The 21,770-nt window shown below is 33.2% G+C and overlaps 1 protein-coding gene across 2 annotated transcripts in view; it reads left to right on the plus strand.

The window, feature by feature from the left end:
- LOC111146567 (CUB and Sushi multiple domains 3) overlaps positions 1-21,770 on the plus strand; it is a 1,261,269-nt gene that overhangs the window by 1,165,077 nt on the left and 74,422 nt on the right. For both annotated transcript variants that reach the window (XM_022502159.1, XM_022502160.1), the window contains 5 exons: positions 9,933-10,013; positions 11,028-11,141; positions 15,559-15,747; positions 16,131-16,277; positions 18,496-18,684. In XM_022502159.1, the coding sequence (XP_022357867.1) occupies positions 9,933-10,013; positions 11,028-11,141; positions 15,559-15,747; positions 16,131-16,277; positions 18,496-18,684 (720 nt within the window). The remainder of the gene's footprint in view (positions 1-9,932; positions 10,014-11,027; positions 11,142-15,558; positions 15,748-16,130; positions 16,278-18,495; positions 18,685-21,770) is intronic.

The following is a 21,770-nucleotide window of genomic DNA, read 5'->3' on the forward strand; positions in this document are numbered from 1 at the left end:
TTTAAATTTATATACAGAAGACTTTCTAAGTAAGCACAATTTATATTATGATTTAATTTATGTCATCCATTGTTTTCCAGTGTTTTTATCCATTGGCACCTCTTCTGTGAAAGAATGAGTTGAATAAATATTGACTTCCAGATTATTTTTAAGAAGCTATGTTTAAAAGGCTTGTAATAACTTTTAGGTCATCTTTTAAGTTTATGTTGCTTTTACAATAAATGCTGTATTTAGGGAAAGTATATTTAACTCTACAAAGTCTCATCCTAAAAGAGACTGCTGCAGGTATAAGGACACATTTTATATAAAACATAAATCACTGTTGCTTTGAACTGTGTGACCCCTTTGCCTCACACAACCTAAAGACCTGACCTCCTTTCATATATCACTAGATAGAGCATGGAACTCATAAAGTGTTTCATTGTTTGATATCTAGAGAGCATAGGGGTATGGACATCATTCAATTTTATATGTATATAAAATGTGAAGAAACTAAAAAATTAAACTGGTGAAACTGTTATGAGGAAAAGATAATACCATTTACTGTTACTTAAATGACTAGTGATTATTTAAATGTCTAAAATCGTGCCAAAATTGTTTAATATATTTTGACATTTGGCTCCATGTGCACATCCATTCATACTTTATGGCATTTATTTTGTACCATGTCTTACTGTCAGTCCCCTCCAACCAAAGTCCATCAGGAACAACTTTTAGTTAAACAAAATTGCATGTATTTGCTCACCATAATGAGTGAGACAACACACCACATACTGGCATCCCAATATGAGAGTATTAGGAGAGACTTGTTAAAGGATTTGGGCTGTGCAAGATAGGTCTGGAAGGGTTCAAAGAAGCATGCTTTATTTCTAGGCTGCGTGTTGTTACAAAATTGGAGCAGTTCTATAACTGGGTATCTTTATCTTTTTTAAAGATTTTGTTTATTTATTTGACAGAGAGAGAGAGAGCTCAGATGGAGAGCTGTAGGCAGAGGGAGAGGGAGCAGCAGGTTCCCTGCTGAGCAAGGAACCCAATATGGGGCTCATCCCAGGACCCTAGGATCATGACCTGAACCAAAGGCAGACACATCCAACTGAGCCACCCAGGTGCCCCTATAATTGGGTATCTCAATACATTTTTTTTTTCCTAGAAGATGGAAGGAGTGGAACATACCTGGAATGATAATTGGTATGGAAGCAACCTTTACTCATATTAGCTGACATAGAAGGGTCTTGGTCATTTTGGCAGTTGGGACAGTGTTCTTGTTTTCAATTGTGCTCAGACATGATTATGGAAAGGTCTTCTTTTTGTCTTGTTCAAACAAGGTTAAAGAACAATCATGTCTGTTGCTAGTTGTTAGTGAAATTGTTTATGGTCAACAGTAGAAAATCAAAGCCTATCAGAGCAGGCCAATTCTAAACTGAGAACACACCTGAGCTGTCTTGTCTTGCTTTTTCTTATCTCTTTTCTTTTCTTTTATCTCTTTTCTCTCCTTTTCTTTTCCTTTCTCTTCTCTCTTCTCTTTTCTTTCTCTTCTTTTCAATAAACAGAGTAGTTTATGATAGTTAAAGATAGCATTAGATTGTTCCTTTACAACCAAAAGCAAACCAAACTATAGTGATGAAGAGGAAAGGGAAAACAGAGACTGACAAAGGTCAAATGATATTGCTGACCTGCTCGCTCTGTTATCTACTGATGTTATCTACTGATACGCCAACCAGCATTGGCGTATAATTTTTCAGATTTTAATGAGCTCAGCAGTAAAGCAAGATAATTTCAATGAGCTATCTGAATATCAGGAAGTGAATACATGCAGCAGATATTGAAACTTTTTAATGGATAATTCAGATTTCCAATAGTTTTGTTTACTATACTTCTGTTATTCCATCTCTAGGGAAATACCAAGAGTAATTTCTTGTTGATCCTTTTCTCATGATGGGGACTTTCTTGGTCTCAACTCTAAATCTAAGTATGAGTCATTTGCTCTTGATTTCTAAGATTCTCCCTTATATAGTCAGAGAAAGAAATTGACTGTATAATATTAATGGAGCAAAAGTGATATTTGTAAGTAATTTCAGAAGTGCTGAAACTTACCTATATAGTTCACGTCAACTTGTTAGCAGATTTTCTCCAAAATGGGAAAAAAAAAAACCTGTGTATTATTTTTATCTCTTAATTAGAACTCAGGGAGCTTTTTATTTTAAACACTCCTAACTCTTCTTTCAGTGGAGCTGTTTAAACTTGCTTTACATAACTTTTGAATTAACATTGATAAAATTATGTAACTGAATGAACATGTAATCATCAATGCTTTTCCTCCTCCAAATCTCTCCCAAACCACGAAATTATCATACTTGACTTAATCTGAGTCACCATCAGTCATTGTAGAGAGCTTAGAATTTATACTGGAACAAAAAAATTATTTTTTCTTCTTTAAGAGATACCATATTGGTACTTGGCAGAAAGGTTGCGCACTTGAGTTTTTTTGGTTTAGAGAAAGAATGGCAATTTTCCAATGTTCTGTGTTGTCTTTTTTGAAGAAGCCTTTAATAGCCCAGTTGAACTGAAGTAGATAAATGTAGCATCCTTTTCTGGAATTGGATTGGATGTTTCATTGCAAAGAAAATAAGAAATTAAAAATAGCTGAAAAATATTGCCAGAATTAAACTCTAAAGCAATTTCAAGAACAAAATCTGTTGAACCAGGAAGCAGAGATCTGTGTACATTTGAACCAAAACATGGCACTATTTAAGCAATAGTCATCCTCAAAAAAATACTGACATATAGGGATGCCTGGGTGGCTCCGTTGGTTAAACATCTGACTGTTGATCTCAGGGTTGTGAATTCAAGCCCTGCATTGGACACCATGCTGGGTGTGGAGCCTACATTAAAAAAAAAAAAAAAAGGTTACTGACATATAGAATATGATGCCCTTATATAACTATTAAATCGTAAATGGTAGTTTCAAATTGAATGGAATGACAATTAAAATGATTCTTCTAAAAAGAACAGATTTAAATCAGAGGTATATTTTTCAATGTATAAACAATCTGTTATACAGCTTTTTCATTAATGGCCATAACTGTGAAGGTGCTTCTAAATAGAATAATCCATGAAAAGCACGGACTCAGCTATACATTCTACCTGTAACTCGATGTGTGGCTTTGTGTACCTCACTTCACTTCTCTAAGGCCTTTTTTTTCTCCTTCCAATACAAGAGCAGACTAAGTGATTTCGAAGGTAACTTCCAAGTCAATCTATGGTACTGAATCATGCAATATTGGGGGTTCATCCTAGAGCTGTTTATTTTCTTCCAAAGTAACAAAAGCATATACAATATAGAGGATGTGATATTGCTTTAATTCAATTAGTTATTATATATATTGAATATGATATATTATATATATTATATATAATTATATTGAATATATTGATATGATTAATATATATTGAATATGATTACCAGAGCACTATAATAGCAGTATTAAGACCAAGACACATAAAACAATATACATGACTATAGAATGAGTCGCTGAAGCTAAGAAATTTCTATTACGGTGTAATGTACATGAGTGTAAAACAAATAAGGAATCTCAGCATTTTCGAATCTCCAGCCTAAATCACAACAGAAACAAAGTGAATAGTCTGATGTGTCCTGGGAAATCACATGGGCAGTAGCCCTTTGAATGACATCAGGGGTTGGAGAAAAGTCATGTTAGATTGAGATGATATGTGTCCAGGGCACAACTGTAATCAAAGCAACCATGCTCCTGTTAACCTTTGCCAGACAGAGAATGCACTCTCCCTTTGAAATCATAATATGTGTCTGGTGCAGTTCTAAGCACTTTACAATATATTAACTCAATCTTAGCTTTATATTTATTTTGCAGTTGAGAAAACTGAAGCACAGAATCTGAGCAGTTTACCTGAGGTCATAGAGCTAACAAGTACCAGAGCCAAGATTAGAATACAGGCAGTCAGCTTCCAGAATAAAAACTAGATCAGCCTGCCCTGTGCACACAAGTATTTACTCACCAACACAAAATGAGAATATATTTTCCTTCCCAGTGAAGTTGATTGGTTTGATAAAAACATCTTCAGAAAAATCAGAGCTGCACTGTTGGATTCCCTGGTTACATCACACCTGATTCATCACACCTAGAACCATTGCCTTATTATACCCTGCTTCTACCGACCAAGATAATATGTCTAAACTGCCCATAATTATTTCAGTAATTGCCAGATCAAAATGTTTTTCATAAATGAAAAGCAAAACTTGGAAAAACCAGAAAATATATTTTACTAAGTGTTCTTATTCATCTGGAACACCAAATATATGGAAAGAATTGAACTTCCAATTTGATATAAGAGCTTACCCATGTAGAGTACTTACTATGTGCCAGGCTTTGCATATGTTAACATTTTGATCCTTATCACCACACTTTAAGTTGGCATAAAGCTATTGCTATTATCATTACTATTTACAAATGAGGAAAAGTGAGGTCAAGGTTAAGTAACTTGCCCTCAATTTCCCAATTTGTCAGCATTAGAAAGAGGATTTAAACCCAGAGAGTCTGGATGGAGTCCACACTCAATATGGTAAGGATTTATTTAATATGTATGTTTTGTTCATTCTTCATTCATTCTTTCATTGCCCTAGCATTCAGTCACTCAGCAAATATTTACTGAATACTGCCATGTGGTGTTACATTATGACCTGAGGAGTTAACTGTTAATAAGATAACAGAGCACTATAATAGCAATAGGGCAAATAGTTGTGAAACAGAGTCTCTGCAAGAGGTTAACTCTGGCTAACATGATCAGTGACAATGTCTCTATCTTAGTCATCTGAGGACAAAATTATAAAAGAGATGGGAAGATAGGTTTCAAGAAAGCAAGACAGATAAAAATAAAATTCTACAGAACATAGTTTTAGACATGTCGTCAAATGTCACACTGTCAACTATTTGAGAGCTATGTTGATTAGGGAATAGAAGAGACTACAGTGAAGGTTAGGTTGTAGACAGGCTTGATTTTTCAAAGTTTATTATGATAAAGTGTAGAGGTGTGGTTTGATGTTTTTTATGAGGTGAGAATGGCATCATAGGTGACATAACAAATCACGGGTACTTGAGTTTTAAGTGGAGGAGAGAAACTCTGTATTCGCGGCTATAATTATAAACTGGTTAATAGATGGGACTAAAGTTAATTAAACAAAGTTAGAGGCCCTTGGAGAACATAATCAAGACTTTTAATTTAATGTCAAGTCATTTGAGGACATTGTGAGTTTTTTTTAGATCCAATCAACAATTGTTTATTCAACAGCCACGGCAATATAGAGTCTTTGGGAGTCTCTGGATATTCACCTTTGTCCCCTTCCGATTGCCTTTATTTTTCCTATCCTAGCCAGAGTTATATTTTAAAGGAGAAATCTGATCACATTCCTCCCAGACAGAAAACTTCACAGACTTGCCATTTTCCTCTGATTACAATAAACAAATCCTAAGCATGGCCCCTAGCCTCCTGGGGGACTTAGCCCCAGCTTACCGGTCTTTCTTATTCCTTCTCACTCTGCCTAGGACTCTCTCACCCAACCCCTACCCCATCCTCCTAAAGCCCCCCACCCAACACACTTGCTGATTCCTCTGCCTGGGTTATTCTTCTGGGTGTCATCCCTCTCCCCAACACACATATGTGTGTGCACACACATGTGCACGCGCACACACACACACACACACACACACACGCTCCTTGTTTCCACAAGGTAATTTCTACTCATTAATAAGATAATTTGATTAATATCTTTCTCACCGACAATTAATGACTATAAGGGCAGGATTGTGTCTGCTTGTTCATGATCACATTCCCAGCACATATTACATGGCTGACACACATTAGGCCCTCAATAATATGTATTTAATAAATAACAAAATGAACCGTTAGACATTATTGGAAATGTAAATATGTACCGAGTGGTCCCACGCAAGCTAAATATGGAACAAGAATTAATACATTAACGGATAAAGGGGGAATAATTTGAGATAGTAGAACACTCAAGGCTAAGTATTATGGTACCAATTTCCAGGCTGGCAAGGTTATCAAAAATGACAGTGCCTAGTAGGGGATTAACATGGTAAATATAAGGAACATGAGAATGTTCACGTGAAATATAGCAGACATCTCATATAAAGAGTTGATGAGAATTAAGATTAGAAACTTGTTTTATCTAAGATTATAAATTTAATCTGTAAGGCCATGACAAGTTACATATTAATAGTAAGGAAATGGCAGAACAAAATAATTCTCCAGTCCAGGTTGATTTGTCTATAAATATCAGAGAAAATATGGCTTATTTTTCAAGCATATGGCTCAAATTCTGGCTCATTGAACTGGGCAAATAATTCAACCGTTCTGAAATTTAGTGTCCCTTTTAGCAACATGAGCTATTTACACATATCTTGGTGTAGTAATTTGGGGATTAAATGAAGTAACTCATTTAAAGTAACTTGCAGAGTTCTTTGCACACAGTGGATTCAAAAAAACATATTGTGTTACCTCCCTTCCATCACCTCCTTTGTCTGTAGGAAGGATTGCTCTAAAAAGACACAGAAAGCAAGAAACATCCTATAGATTTAATAATACAGGTGTATTCATTCCCTAGGGCTGCTGCAACAAGGTACCACAAACTGGATGTCTTAAGTAAGCAGAAATTTTTTTCTCTCACAGTTCTAGAGGCTAGAAGTATGAAATCAGTGTATCTATAGGGTCATACTATCTCTGAAAGCTTTGGTGAGTATCCTTCCTTGCCTCATCCTAGCTACTGGTGGTAGCCAGAAATCTTTGGCATTCCTGTCCCTTTCCCTGTCACATGTCCTTGCTCTTGTCCATCTCTGTCTTCTCTCTCCTCATAAGGACAGAAGTCATAGTGGTTTAAGGGCCTAACTTAATTCAAATGACCTCAAATTAAGTCATTACATCTGCAACAACCTTATTTCCAAATAACATTCTAAGGTTCCAAGAAAGACATAAATTTTGTTGGGTACTATTGAACTCAGTACAATAGGTATTAAATGACAGGGTTCTACACTGAGATGTTGGCAGAAAAAAAGGGAAGACACTGGACACATTTTAGACTTATTTTAGTGAACAAAAGAGTAGAAATTGATGAAGACTGAGGACAGAATTGTTGAAAACTGTTTATGATTAATCTTTTTGTAGTACTTTGTCTTTGAGAGTCAAAAGAAAAGCAGATGCAAGGGGATTTCTTTCAATATTTCCTTCTCCTTTACATCATAGTCAGAATTACATATTTCCACAGTGAAAACCATCTCAGGGCCTGCTTAGATCTCATTTTCTAGCACTCTGACCCACAATTGCTCCTATTTTGTGCCCATTTGCAATTTTACAGTGGAGAGTTATCCTAGGGAATACTGTTTAGAGACTCATTCCCTTCTAAAGAAACCAGTGATTTATAGGTTATTTAGTAAATATTTGTTTATCCAGAAGAGGTGTTTATCCAGGTGACATAAAGTTGGGAATTAAAACACAAGTAAGACTCGACATCAAAAGAATCAATGAAATTACTTAGGTAGGGGTTGTAGAAAATTTGTTCAAAGGAAAGTTTATTCAGAATTCAAATCTATAAAATTGATGAACATAGAATTGCTCTAATGTGGTAGAGGTGAGAGGCTAGACATTACAACTCCTCTGGCCTCCATGACCCCAAGGTGATTCCTTGGCTCCAGGAACACAGTTTATAAAACTGTAGGTGATGGTAAAGAACAGAGAATAGGACAGAATTTAGCTCACAGCACTCATGTGATCTTGGGAAATTAGCATAGTATCTCTGAACATCATATTCCTCATAAATAATATTTACAACCCCTGGTCTTTTAAACTCTGCAACTGAAATGTAGGTCATTCTAAGCATGTTCCACAGACAGTGATAGTCATGGATTCCTCATTGATATAAATATACTTTTTCTTTAAAATAATTAATTTATCATTAGCATGATAATAAAAAATAAATTTATCAGCAAACAAAAGTGAAACAATACATATGTGGGCATCTCTACACTTCACTAACTTCTGAGTTGATCTCTGTTCTATGTCAAGATTAGTTAAGATACTATCCTCTGAAGCATAGTCTTCTAAGGATTTCTCCATGGGGGCTCTCTTCCTATCCCCTTTCTTTTACCTTGTTGGCATTTATTATAATTACCATTTGCCTTGGTTATTATACCCCTTTTAAGTTCTAAGTTCAGGAAAATTATTTTCAAAATTCCTAATGTTACTCTAAATGAAACTTTTTCTCAGAAATTTGGGTTAAACTTTTCCTTCCCAGGGTTTTTTCTCTAGTGGTAACCCTTCTGTGTAGAGCAGTGTTTTACTTGCAAATTATCATCATTGCACAGCAAGTGCTTTTATTTTATAAACAGGTTGAAGTACTAGAAGGAAGATGTTTGAAGAGACATACAACAATTTACAGCAGGAAATTGAAACAAAAATTTTCCTTGATTCATTCCTCTTCAGCTACATTTTGAAAAATTTCCATCTTTTTTCTGTGCTTAGTAACCTGGAGGTGTATTAACCAATTAGCCTCTTATAAATGGCTTTTTGTTACATGATGATGAACCGATGCCCAAATTTTTGCTTATGTTTTCTCCTCTATTTGAAATGCTCTAATGCACATGATTACCCTTCAGAACTGGAAAATTTTTACTCATTCTTTATAATGTATTTTATCCATCTCCTTTTATAGCAGTCTTTTTTAAGTGGTCCAGTTGGTGCGCCTCAGTACTGTCATAGTTTTCTCATGGTAGGAGCAATACTGAAGGTATGGACTTTGGAGTAGGGGACAGAGGCTGGAGTCGTGGCTTAACCCTGTACGAGTTGTGTGTCAATTTCTTTGTTCATTGAGTTACATAAATAACTTAACTCCTAAGTTTAAGTAATAAAGTTAAGCATATGAAACACACTTTTTTTCAAATGTTATTGTAGTAATCAAGTGTGTTTCTTAACTGAACAAGATTATATTACATTCTTTAAAAGCTTAGTAAAAATAAGACTTTAATCAAGCAAACAATTGTGTATAGGTATCAGATGGGTCCAGTAGTCCTGATGCTTGGATTCATAAAGGGCCTTTTTTTGTGTGGCCTTTAAATTATGCCAAATAGGAATATTTCTAATGTAATGGGGTTGACCTATTCAAGTGATGTAGATTATTAGAAACATGAAATTCAACAAGTAGGTATTTCCCCAAATATATTAATATAGCATGTATGAGAAGTCTCCAGAGTCAGAACTCCTAGGTTCAAATCCCAGGTTTGTCACATTGTAGCTGTGTAATTTAGACAAATTCTTTAATTCTCTTTAACAGTTTTCTCTTATAAAATGGGAATAATTATAGACCTAATCATAAATTAAGTAATAAAATAAATAACATTTTTGTGAGGACTAATAGAGTTATTATAAGTAAAGTGTTTAAAATATCTCCTGAAAAAGAGTAAACATTGAGTACCTGTTTGCAATTATAGCTATATGCCAGCCACTTTGCTAGGTACAAGGATTCTGTGGTGAACCTTGGGGAAGATAGGCATTGAGCACATAACAAATATGAATATATCATTCCAAATTGTGATCATGTCAGAGAGAAAAATAACAGGTGTTTTAAGCACATAATAAGGAGGAATAGAATGAGGGTAAGAAAAAAGGAGTTACAGGTAAGTGTTCTTACCATAGGAGAATATTTTGGTATCTAAGGAATGATTTATTTTCCCTCAATATTGTAGTCTGTTTAAACAATAAATAACTAAAACTTGATAAATTATACCATTTATTTTTATTCTTATAAATAACCCTTGCATAATTTTGGGCTTTTTCACGTATACACTTTCTCAGAGAAGGAATAAACACGTTGTCTATTTTTATAGCTTATCAACTAAGAGTGTGCCAGCCTCCACCACCGGTACCCAATGCTGAAATTTTGACAGAAGATGATGAATTCGAAATAGGTAAAGTATGACAAATTAAAAAAAAAACATACTATTAATAGAGATATTTGCTTAAAAAGAAACAAAAAAGAATAATAGCAACCTATCTTAGAACCTCTTTCTTTGGATTTTTGGGGATCGATGGGGATTCTTAAGATTGGGCGGCAGTGAAAAGACCAAAAGGGAGTATAGACAAAAGCAAGAATCATGTATGTCTAGAATGTATGACTGGAAAACCAGTATGGGGATTTGAACCATAAAACATATTCTGGTGGTTTCTTCCAAATTATTATTTTGTTGCCTTTTCTGACACACACGTTTTTTGAATTCAGGCTTAAGCCTAAAACATACAATGAAGGATATGTAGGGTATATTAGAATGCTTTATTTCCATACCTCTAAAAATAAGTGGTGGATTATGTTCAATTTGAAAATAAAGTCCTTTTAAAACTAGGTTGGACATCAGCGCCTGGTTAGCTCAGTTGGTAGAGCATGAGACTCTTAAAACTGGGTTGGAAATTCAATCCCAATAATATCTCATATTTTGAAAAATGATATAACAAAAGAATGTTGCCATAACAAACTTATTGTTTTCATGATACTGACTTTGATTGGGGAATTAAGAAAATATTAATGACTACTGTAAATTTAATCTTCATATAGAGTGAAACTTTGAATCCTTTAAACTGCTTGATATATTTTTAATGAATAGCTTAGCTATACCAACTAGATTTTTTCCTTACCACTATTGCTTTTATCCAACTGGTACACACCAGTTAGATCTTACTGTAGTAGGAGCTAATTTGCTCTTGGCTTCAGTTCTGATTGGTCAGTGTTTATGAAGCAGTTGTAGTTCAAAATTTTGAATATTATCTCTGCTTGTAACTAATAGAATTTTATACCAATTGAAAATGACTAAAAAAAAAAAAAGAATATTCTGCAATATTTACAGATTTTACAATTGAAACATGCTCATTTTTAACCATCACCTTGTTGCCTATCTGAAGCCTCTTATTATTATTATTTTTTTAAATAGGTGACATTATTAGGTATCAGTGTCTTCCAGGATTTACTTTGGTCGGCAATGCAATTCTGACATGCAGATTAGGAGAAAGACTCCAGATGGATGGAGCACCTCCCATTTGTCAAGGTACCAATTCTTATGATTATTGATCTTTGAGTATTTGTTTTATGTTTGATTGGCAAAATTGAGAAAAGTCTATTTTACATAAATACTAAATATTTAACTGGCCATAATGTTAAAAGTTATAGAACTCTTATGTGGTATCTTTTTTTAAATTACTTTTCAGGTTTAACTTTAAACATTTTTTTATTCTCCCAAGGTTTACTTTTTTCTTTCCTTTTTAGTTTATCCTGAAGTTAGTTCAATTTATTTAAATTAATTTTGCCATGAGGGGTGGAAATGGGGATGGAAAATAAGAGAAACCTTAAATAAAGTCCCCAATGTTGACTGCCTTTACTTGAAATAGTTTCTGTTCTAACCAGTAAATTTGTTAAACTTTAATGGAACACCTGTTAAGCAGAAAGTTTGAGTAAAAAACAAACAAACAAACAAACAAACAAGCTATAAATGGTCCCTGTTGTGAGGGCAACATGATTTAAGGTATATGACAGCCATCCAGGTAGTAGTAATAGAGTGTTAAGGAAACAGGCCAGGGAGATATCAAATCATGTAATATTTAACTGTTTATGGGGCAGGAAAAGCTTGATGTCACCATTGCTCCCTGAGTCTTGGTTCCATATGATAAGTAAGACTTTCGTAGAACAGAGATAGACAAATGGTGGTTGAAGTGACAGATGAATATACAAAGACACAAAAATAAAAAAAAAAAAAAAAAACAGAAGTTTAGACTTCAAGGAATTCACTATGGAATTATAAGGGCAAGACCCTGATGGATTTTGCATAATTTGCTAAGTTTTGATGTTCAGAAATCATGTATTGTTAATTTGTGTAATCCCCTGGGGCCCAGAACAGTGTCTACTACATAGTAACTAATTATAAATATTGGTTAATTTGAATAAAATTGAATAGAACTTGATTGTTTCTCCCCAAATTTTCTTAGGTTACTTCCTTCTTTGAGGTTTATTCCTGAGCAATGGAAATGTTTCCTGTGCAGTATCTTAACTGTTACAATGAACCTAAAAGAAGACTTTTGTTTATTATTTCAAACATGATATAAGTAGGATTAACATTTAATTTTCTACCTCATTGAAATCCTTACAATAAAATAGAAGGATTTTCACAAGGGGCTTTAGAGAAAGACATGTTTAGAGGTAAAAACCAAACCAATGTGACAATTTTCCTTTCTCGAAGTCAATGACTTTAGAGCATTTTGAAATTGTTTGGATTTTCTGAAGTCTATCACCTGTAATCTTGATATTTAAGTGTCATTCATTCAATTTCCTCCTTTATTCAAGGCTATCTTTTCACCACTTAGAATTATGTAGGATACATATTCAGATATTTAGACATATGAACGTGGAGGATAGATTTTTAACCTTTTGGGAAGTTATACATGGAAAAATAACTTGGGCAGACACAGGAATTTGTGAACAAGCTATTACATGTCAAGACTTCTTTGACTCCAGTATATAAATACATCGTGAGTTCTTGGAGGGCAACACTTAATTTTTGGGGGGTTCTCTGGATCCCAATTTAATAAATTTCTAAAAATCAAAATAAAACAATCCAGATAACTTAGCTATGCAATAATCCCTCATCTCTCAGACTTTCAATATTTTTCCAGAATCAGAATTTTCTATAGATTAGTAATTGCCTCTCTTCTTGTTCTATGTACTATAGAGAACACAAAAAAGATTATTTTTTAATCTTATAATGACACTTCAGATACTAGCTAAAAAGTAATAAATCACCCCTCAGAATCAGTTTATGCAGTGTTACTATATTAATTATTGACCAGGCACTTAAGCCAAAACTCTGACTTTACTTTTTTCTTTATTTGAGTTAACTCACAAGCTTGCTAAAATAGACATTCTTTTTGGAGTCTGGTAGAATTAATATGCATTGTTTTTAGTCTGTCTTAAATTATTTAATATTTTTTTCACTTTTCCTAAAAGGGGCTGCAACAATTTTGTTATTCTTCCCTTTATCCTTCTAATTTTCTATATCACATTTAAAATACGGAAAGCAATTCTAAATGTGTTGCTCTTTAAAGAGTTTGATATAGATGAAGTAAAAGGGGTGGTATAATGATGGTTAAAACTGTGGGATCCATCCAGGTAAACTTGTGACACTTTATGCATTTTAAACTTTCTGAGCATCAGTTCCCCTATATGTATAATGGGGGTGAAAATTGTACATACTTTGTATAGTTGTTGTGACAAGTTACATAATGCACAAAAAGTGCTTAAGTGTCTTAACATGTAGTCACAATCAATAAATATGTTTTATTCTTGATAGTTGTTGAGTTTCTTGATATGTGTTGAATAGTATGCAAATAGGTTGATTTGTGTATCTATAGTAAAATATATTGAATCATATCAGTTTTTCAAAAGTAATATGGAGTATTTTTTCAGTTTTAAATAAGACATGGCAGACATGGCACTTCCTTTTTAATAACCGAAGCCTAGGAAGGGAGACCAAAAAAAAAAAAAAAAATACACACACTCACACATATATAGCCATGAAATTGCTAACTGCGATAATAGAAGTGTACATTACGGAGACACCAAGAAGGAAATCAACAATTCTGCTCAGGTTGATGGAGGAGAGGTTCAGGAAGTTTTCACAAAGGACAAGACACTTCATCTGGGCGTTGAAATGCACTAACATTTCAAATGTGGCAGATGAAAGAAGGACATTTGAAACAGGAGCATGAAGGAATGTGCAGAGTTCAAAAAGCTGTAAGTAGTTCATCCAATATGTTTGGAGCATTTCATTTCAGTGGTGGAGCAGCAGGAAACAAAGTTGGGGAGGTAGGAAATGACTGAACTTGGAGGACTTTATGTCAAACTATAAAGTTGCTGAATGGTTTTTGTGAAGAAGTAACATGCTCAGTAACCCAAAAAGCTACTTAGCTAAGTATTCTGAAAGTATTAAATAGCTAAGCACACACTAAAAAAAACCTTTCCTTAAAACTTAACTTCTCATGCAGTTATATGCATCTATCATTTCAATATGCCATAGCTATATATTCATGAATGTTTTTCATTTTGACTCAAATTTTCCATTCCATTTCCAACTGCCAAGTTAACTCTTTTATTTTATGTATTTGTAATTTCGTGAAAAGCAATTGTCAGGCTTCTCTTTTTAGACTGAGAATGACCTGCTACCACTTACTTAATTTTTTTTTTTAAAAGATTTTATTTATTTATTTGACAGAGATCACAAGTAGACAGAGAGGCAGGCAGAGAGAGAGAGACAGAGGAGGAAGCAGGCTCCCTGCCGAGCAGAGAGCCTGATGTGGGGCTCGATCCCAGGACCCTGGGATCATGACCTGAGCTGAAGGCAGAGGCTATAACCCACTGAGCCACCCAGGTGCCCCTACTTAATTATTTTTGAAAATCTTCAATTCATATCCAAGAAGCAGGTATCTCAGATCAAAGGAAAAGAAACAGAAGTAAAAGCCAAAAATTAAAAAAAAATAAAACAGCTCTTATATATTTTAGCTTTATTATATTCTGTATTTGGTGTTGTATTTTTAGTATATTTAACTGTGTTATGTTCTCTAGTCCCCAAATATCTCAATATTAGTTATGGTAGCTTTGAATTATTTCTTTTCAAGTTATTAAGTTGATAAAAGATCCATTATATGTTGCCATAATCCACTAGTCTGCTTATTATTTTCTATCCCTGTATCACATGGAGACTTTACAACTCAAAATATTTCATTGTCCTCTCATCCAGGAAATGATAAATTATTTAAATCCCTCATCTAGTCCTCTATATTCCAGCAACCATATTTGGTGTTTCCAAGCCTAGCTCAATTGCACAAAGAACTGAAAGATAATCAGTTAAATTTTCATGGTTTAACCACATTTCTGAGATCAGGAGTAGCCTTGCCCAGAATAAATACTCTTGAAAGTATTTATTTCTACATACATGAGTGAGTTAAAATTTGAAAAGAGAAGAGAGTGAGTTAAAAAAAAAAATAAAGAAAGAAGGAAAAGGGCAGGCAAAGACCTAGATGAGAGAGGCAGAAGGAGGGGACATAAGAAGATGAGGAAAGGTAAGGAGAGAATATAAAGAAATTGAAGAAGAAAATGTCTTATCTTTTAATTATCTATGTATTTATAATATGGGAGATAAATGTCTTATTTTTTATTATCTATGTATTTATTATACAGAAAAGTAATGCATCTTCCATGTAATTAAAAAAAAAAGGAAATCAGTACCATAATTTTTGGGTCATTCCTCCATTTTTTGAACTGCAAGTTTAATACAAATTATCTCTTCTAACACATAATTCAAGGTATCGTCTCCTTTATAGTTATTAAACATGAAAGCAGAGTACTGAGTGTTTAAAATGAAGTTTTAACTTAGGTCTAGAAGACTAGCATTATTTAATGATATCTTTCTTTGATAGTGCTCTGCCCCGCCAATGAATTACGCCTAGATTCCACCGGAGTCATATTGAGCCCTGGATATCCTGAGAGTTACCCAAACCTTCAAATGTGTGCCTGGAGCATCTCAGTAGAAAAAGGATATAATATCAGCATGTTTGTAGAGTTCTTCCAGACAGAAAAGGAATTTGATGTTCTTCAGGTGTATGATGGTAACCATGGTTTATATTTACTGAATATTCATAAATCCAGTTCAACTACTCTGGTTATACTTGCAGACCTTCAGTGTAAATAACTGCTTATGCAAGAAACAACAGCTTATATTTTATCTTGTACTTACTTTTAAAAGTATCAACATCCAGTTTATCTACATACCATGTGAAAACTGTAGTTAGCTAATTATTTTACAAATTGTAGACTCTTCTATGGAATTAAATATTTAAAACAAAGATGTTTTAAGCTACTGTTGATGAAACAAATTGGTTTTGGAGCAATGTCACCATATCTAATACTATTCTAAATACATAAAATATTAAAGATAAATTAGAACATGATTGTTCAGTTATGTTTAAATTGTATTATTTTCTTTCTAAAGGACCAAATATTCAAAGTCCAGTGCTTATTTCCCTCAGCGGAGATTACTCATCTGCTTTTAATGTAACAAGCAATGGTCATGAAGTATTTCTCCAATGGTCAGCAGATCATGGCAATAACAAAAAAGGTTTCCGGATAAGATATATAGGTATGTGATACAACTTCAGTACACATCTCACTTACATCCTCGGTATGGTTGTGGCTACAGAGCACAAACACAGACATTATTCAATTAGACATAAATCTAAATCACAGCTCCTCCACTAAGGCTTCTTGAGCAGTTTATGTAATCTTCTTCTGTCTGTGTCCCCACGGTCATGATAATCCTACCTCTTGAGGTTTTTGAAAGGATTAAAAGCATTTAGGATATTGATGACTTATACATGTTAGTTATAAGTTAAACTGATATTTTTAATGCTTTTTCCCAATAGATTTATTTCCCTTGCATTCTCACTAAATTGTTGCTCAAATGTGTCTATCTGACCTATTTTATAAACCTTTTATATGAGAAGGTTAAACAAAAGATAAACATACAATGGTAAAAAGCTTTGATTTTGTTATTATCCACCTACTTATGATATTGTTAATATTGAAAGGGACATGACTAACACATCATTCAAAACCTTTAGTTTTGAAAAAAAAAAAGAATTGTTTTGTCCTTATTGCTTTTCACTGAGTAGTATTTAGAAAGATATGGACTGAAAATCCTTTTTAATATCAAGATAAAATAACTTTTCTATGTGTCTTCCTGTTTATAAGGTGTAATGATACTAAGCCACTAATTTTCTTTTCTTGTTGAGTAAGTGTGTATAAATAGTCATTGTACAAAAGTTACTTTCCTTTTTTTTTTCCCCATCCTAAGTCATGTCAGAGGCATGGGTATGTGCTCAATAACAGGATATTTTAGAACTAATCAGGCATCTCTTTCCTGTACAGTGCTTGGACCATGTTTCCCCAAGCCGATGGTCATGGCTAATCAGTTCGACTGAAAATTACTTTCATTAATATTTTATAAATAATTCTGACAGAATAATTCTAAACATGGTCTTCAATAATTTGAATTTTAGTTCTTAAAATATACTCTCATATTTACTCATTTATATAAACTTGCATATATAGTATTCAAATAAATTAATTTTTGTCTATTTTGATTTTAAAACTATAAGATGATAATTTGATTTTAATTGATTAGCAATTTGTCTTTTACATTTTAAAATTGACTTGTAACTGACCTCACACTACTATTATATATATAAATTTTGTTCTACAATAGATTTAAAAATGTTATAGGCATGCAAAGACGAAATGTTTTAAAAATTCAAATGCATGCCCTAGTCATCATTAATTTTTTTCGTATTTGAATCATATTTTTATCACGTGTATAATATAAATGTCTAAATGTCTTTTTATTAAATCTGTGCCCAAAGATGGAATTTAAAAATCAGCACATTAAATTGTAGCTTTAATGATCACAACAACCTAAAGGGAAATTATTCAAATCAATTATAAGCATTAAATTGACTATATTATATACTAAATCCTTATTTATGTTGATATTCTTGGTAAATTTTGATATAAATATATTGAAAACACCACTTTAACCCCAAGAGTAGCTTGATATATTATATATTTTCCTTTAGAAATAACAGGTTATGATATATATATTCCAAGTCCAATCTATTTCTTTCTAGTTACTGCTAACATCTTATTTTTCTCAGATGAATACAGTGAAGTTTCAAAGGGTAAATAGATCCTGCCAGGCTGAATAGTCTTAAAAGTACATATATATGAAAAAGCCATTTGACATTATCTTTTGACATTTCAGACTTAAGAAGATGAAGAAAGTTTTATTTTATTGACATTTTTATCACCATATGTAAGCATTCTTGACAGCATGGAAACTCTTTGATAAACTTGGAGAGAGGATTATGGGATGTGGGGGGTCTATTTAGACATCAATCCAAGTGCAATGCATGACCTAACATGATATAGGCGTCTGGAAATAACTTCAAAGTTACATGTAAACAACCTGCTCTCAAATATTACTACGAAGACTGTGGCATTTAGGTCCTTCAAATTACAAGAGGTACAGCTTCCAAAATTCACTGAAATATTTGTAGAGATTTTGAACCACCAGGGTGTTAAGAGAAATATGGGTATTTCAATTCAGAAGACCTCTTCTGTGATGATAAAAAGTTCAAAGTTAGTTTTGTCTCCCAAAAGTTATGCCAGTGGATATTCAAGAGGATAGAAAATTCTATGATGTTCATAGGAAGTAAAATTCACACAGATGGTAATTACAATACTGGATTGGGAAGAATTTCTGATTCATTAATTATACAGTGATTCTTTTGTCTTTTGAAAAGCTTTCTACTGTAGTACACCAGAATCTCCACCTCATGGATACATTATCAGTCAGACAGGTGGACAGCTTAATAGTGTGGTCCGCTGGGCTTGTGACCGAGGATTCCGACTTGTTGGGAAAAGCAGTGCTGTGTGCAGGAAGTCTTCCTATGGGTATCATGCCTGGGATGCACCGGTTCCTGCTTGTCAAGGTGAAGTATATTATCCACAAATGGAAAAATGCATTAACAAAAGAGTAACTCTGTTTAACTTTTGCATTTGGATCATTAGAACTTCCAAAAACATAAATATTCAGAAGCATTTTACAGATGACCCTCTTGAAAATAAGAATTAAAAATGCAGAATGATAAATTTGAGAAGAGTGAGACACATTGTTTTATTATTCTTCATTTGTTGTTGTGTGATTAATGCCTTTACTCTAACCACTCATACACTTGCATAAACTTAAAAAATTATTATTACTGTTATTTGAGAGAGAGAGAGCAAACATGAATAAGTGGGGGTGGGAGTGGCAGAAAGAGAGAGAGAGAGAATCTTAAGAAGGCTCCATGCCCAGCACAGAGCCCCATATGGGTCTTGCTATCACAACCCTGAGATCATGATGTGAGCCACAATCAAGAGTCCAAGGCTTAACCAAATGAGCCACTCAGGTAATCCACCCCACCCCCATACACAATTTGCTCATACATCTACCACTCCCATTACCTTGCTGTCAGAAAATGATTGACCCAGAGCTCGAGATTACTTTAGTATGGAGTTTGCAGAAAGAAAAGAGAGGATAAGAGTGGGCAGGGTCACTGAAGACTTTCACTCTGAGCATTCAAAATTGTGCTCTCAGAGCAACAAATTTAAAATGTAGCCAGCCACCACGTCATTTTTTCTTCACTGTTTAGCTAACTTGACAGGGATCTTTCTTTTTTATTTGTATTTTGTTAACAATTGAGGCACTGTCAGAACACTGTATCTTGTTACAGCAAACAGAATGACAAGCTTCTTATTCAACAAATGGCACATTTTAGATATTTGGACTAGATCTTGTTTTTAAAAAGTAGTCTCTTAGGTAGGTATAGTCATAAAGACAAGTGCAACATCAGTTATACAAGAAACTCTAATGTCATTGGACTTTGAAAGTTTTGAATATTTAGGGTATCACATTATTTTTTCCATGTGAAATATATTTGATTTATTCTACCCACATTATAGAGGTGTCTCAAACAACTATGAGCCCTCAAATTAAAAAATGCAGAATATTCTCAGTTAATAAGTAATGGGTCTTACCTATAATCTACTTATCAGAAGGAATTTATGTAAAACAAATACAATATAAAATTGATCAATTATAATTTAAAATTGAGCAAAACCAAGTTAAAATAAGCATAGATATTACCAAACACCCAAAATGGGTTCTTTTATCTGTTAAACTATAATTTTAATTCATGAAAGGTAACTCTCAGAGGCATGTATAAATAAATGAGAAATGAAAGAACTGTTGTTTCCTCGTTCTGTTTTCTATTGTTTTCTTGTTCTGTTGAGAATTCCTGTTGATGCAGGAAATATTAATCATTTGTTAGAATTCTGTGAAAAGTTATAACCATAGTGGCTTACCAACATTTAAAAAGCTGACTTCCTGTTGAATAGATGTATTTTAATAAAATATCAAAACATCTGCTTTTCTTTGACTAATGAATAGTATTCACAAATTCTTATTATTTCCCAGAACTGATTTGGAAAAGAATCTCTGATCTTATAATTGCAGCATCATGGGAATTTAAAAAATATATAAATAGTAACCATCTAAATCATATATATTTTAAATAAATATTAAAATGATCTGACTTTGAACTAGTACATTTCAGTTATGTAGTGATTGCTTAGATATATAAAATGATATATATATATAATAACCTTTAAGGAAACTTTAGTAAAAAAACAATTGCCTATTGGTTGAAATAAATATCTTAAACTTTCTGAAATTTTGAAGTTGCTTTGTATAGTCAGCAGTATAATGTCATTGGTTGTTTTGGTATATAATATGACATTTATATATGGATTCTTTTTTTTCATTTTTCTTGATTTAAAATTGTTCTACAATTAGAATAGTTAAATCAAAATGCAGTTTAAAAAATATTTGGCATAGTAAAATGATAACATATTTATAATTTAAGGAATCATTTCCAAAATTGATCTTTTATTATCACTGAAACAATTTTAAAAGATTAGTTGATAAAAAACTTTGTTATATGTGGCCTATTTGTATTTGAAACACAGTTAAATTAAATGAACTGGTTAAATGTCATTGGGAAGAGCTATTCACAGACTGCAGATTTTTGTTTTGTTCCATGTTTGTTTTACATTCTTCAATCATTTTTATTCTCTATCTCTTCAGTCTCCTTATGCATCTTCACATATATTTACTTGAGCAACAGTTACACAATGTGAGCACAATAAAAGATAGAAAATTTAGTCTGCTATTTCTAGTTGGGTTTGGACAGGTGTTTTATCTATTTATCTACACATCAAATATCCCTTCATTGATTTCCTCTCCTTCAGGAATTGAACCAGTTTCATCCCACTATGCAGTTGGGTGTTGTACAGTGTTATGTAGAAATAGTTGCTTTGCATTCCCTGCCTCACTTTTAATCTGTGCTATTCTGAGAGTTCTGTAGAGAAGCCTCTGTGACAACCACTCAGTGATGATGGTTCTTTGGAAGTTGATTTTTTTTTTTTATAGCTGAGAAGTTCAGTTGTAATCTACCCACAGGCATAGTTGTCATCCTATCATTTGAGCATGTTGTCATTTTCTTAGGTCTAAATATAGCCATTTTATACAAACCACATATGTGGAACCTATTCTTTTTAACTTTATTTCCTTTCTACTTTGGTGTAAGTTCAACCTACACTACTCCAATAATGTATGGTTGATTTTTTTTTTTAAATCAGTAAATACAGTCTTTGGTGGGGTTCAGTAGGGAGACGACTTATTACAAATTGAAATTCCCAAAAGTCCTAAGTGGAAATATCAACATTGCTTGAGCAGACATCAGGAAACCATTTATGTTTGCAACATGATAGCAGGGATAATAACATAATTATATGAGATTGCTTATATAATTAAGTCAATATTTGTGCTTTTCTGTTCATAATTTGCAGGTTATCAGATTATAAAAGATTAAATCATTCACCAGTAGGGAGTCTGCCATTCAATTTTGTGAATTTCATATAGATTTCACTAAGGTATTTCACCTCATAGTGAAATTCACATTGATTTATTAAAATT

This window comes from Enhydra lutris, unplaced genomic scaffold (genome assembly GCF_002288905.1).
Source record: "Enhydra lutris kenyoni isolate GAN:26980312 unplaced genomic scaffold, ASM228890v2 scaffoldscaffold14, whole genome shotgun sequence".
Lineage (NCBI taxonomy): Eukaryota > Metazoa > Chordata > Mammalia > Carnivora > Mustelidae > Enhydra > Enhydra lutris.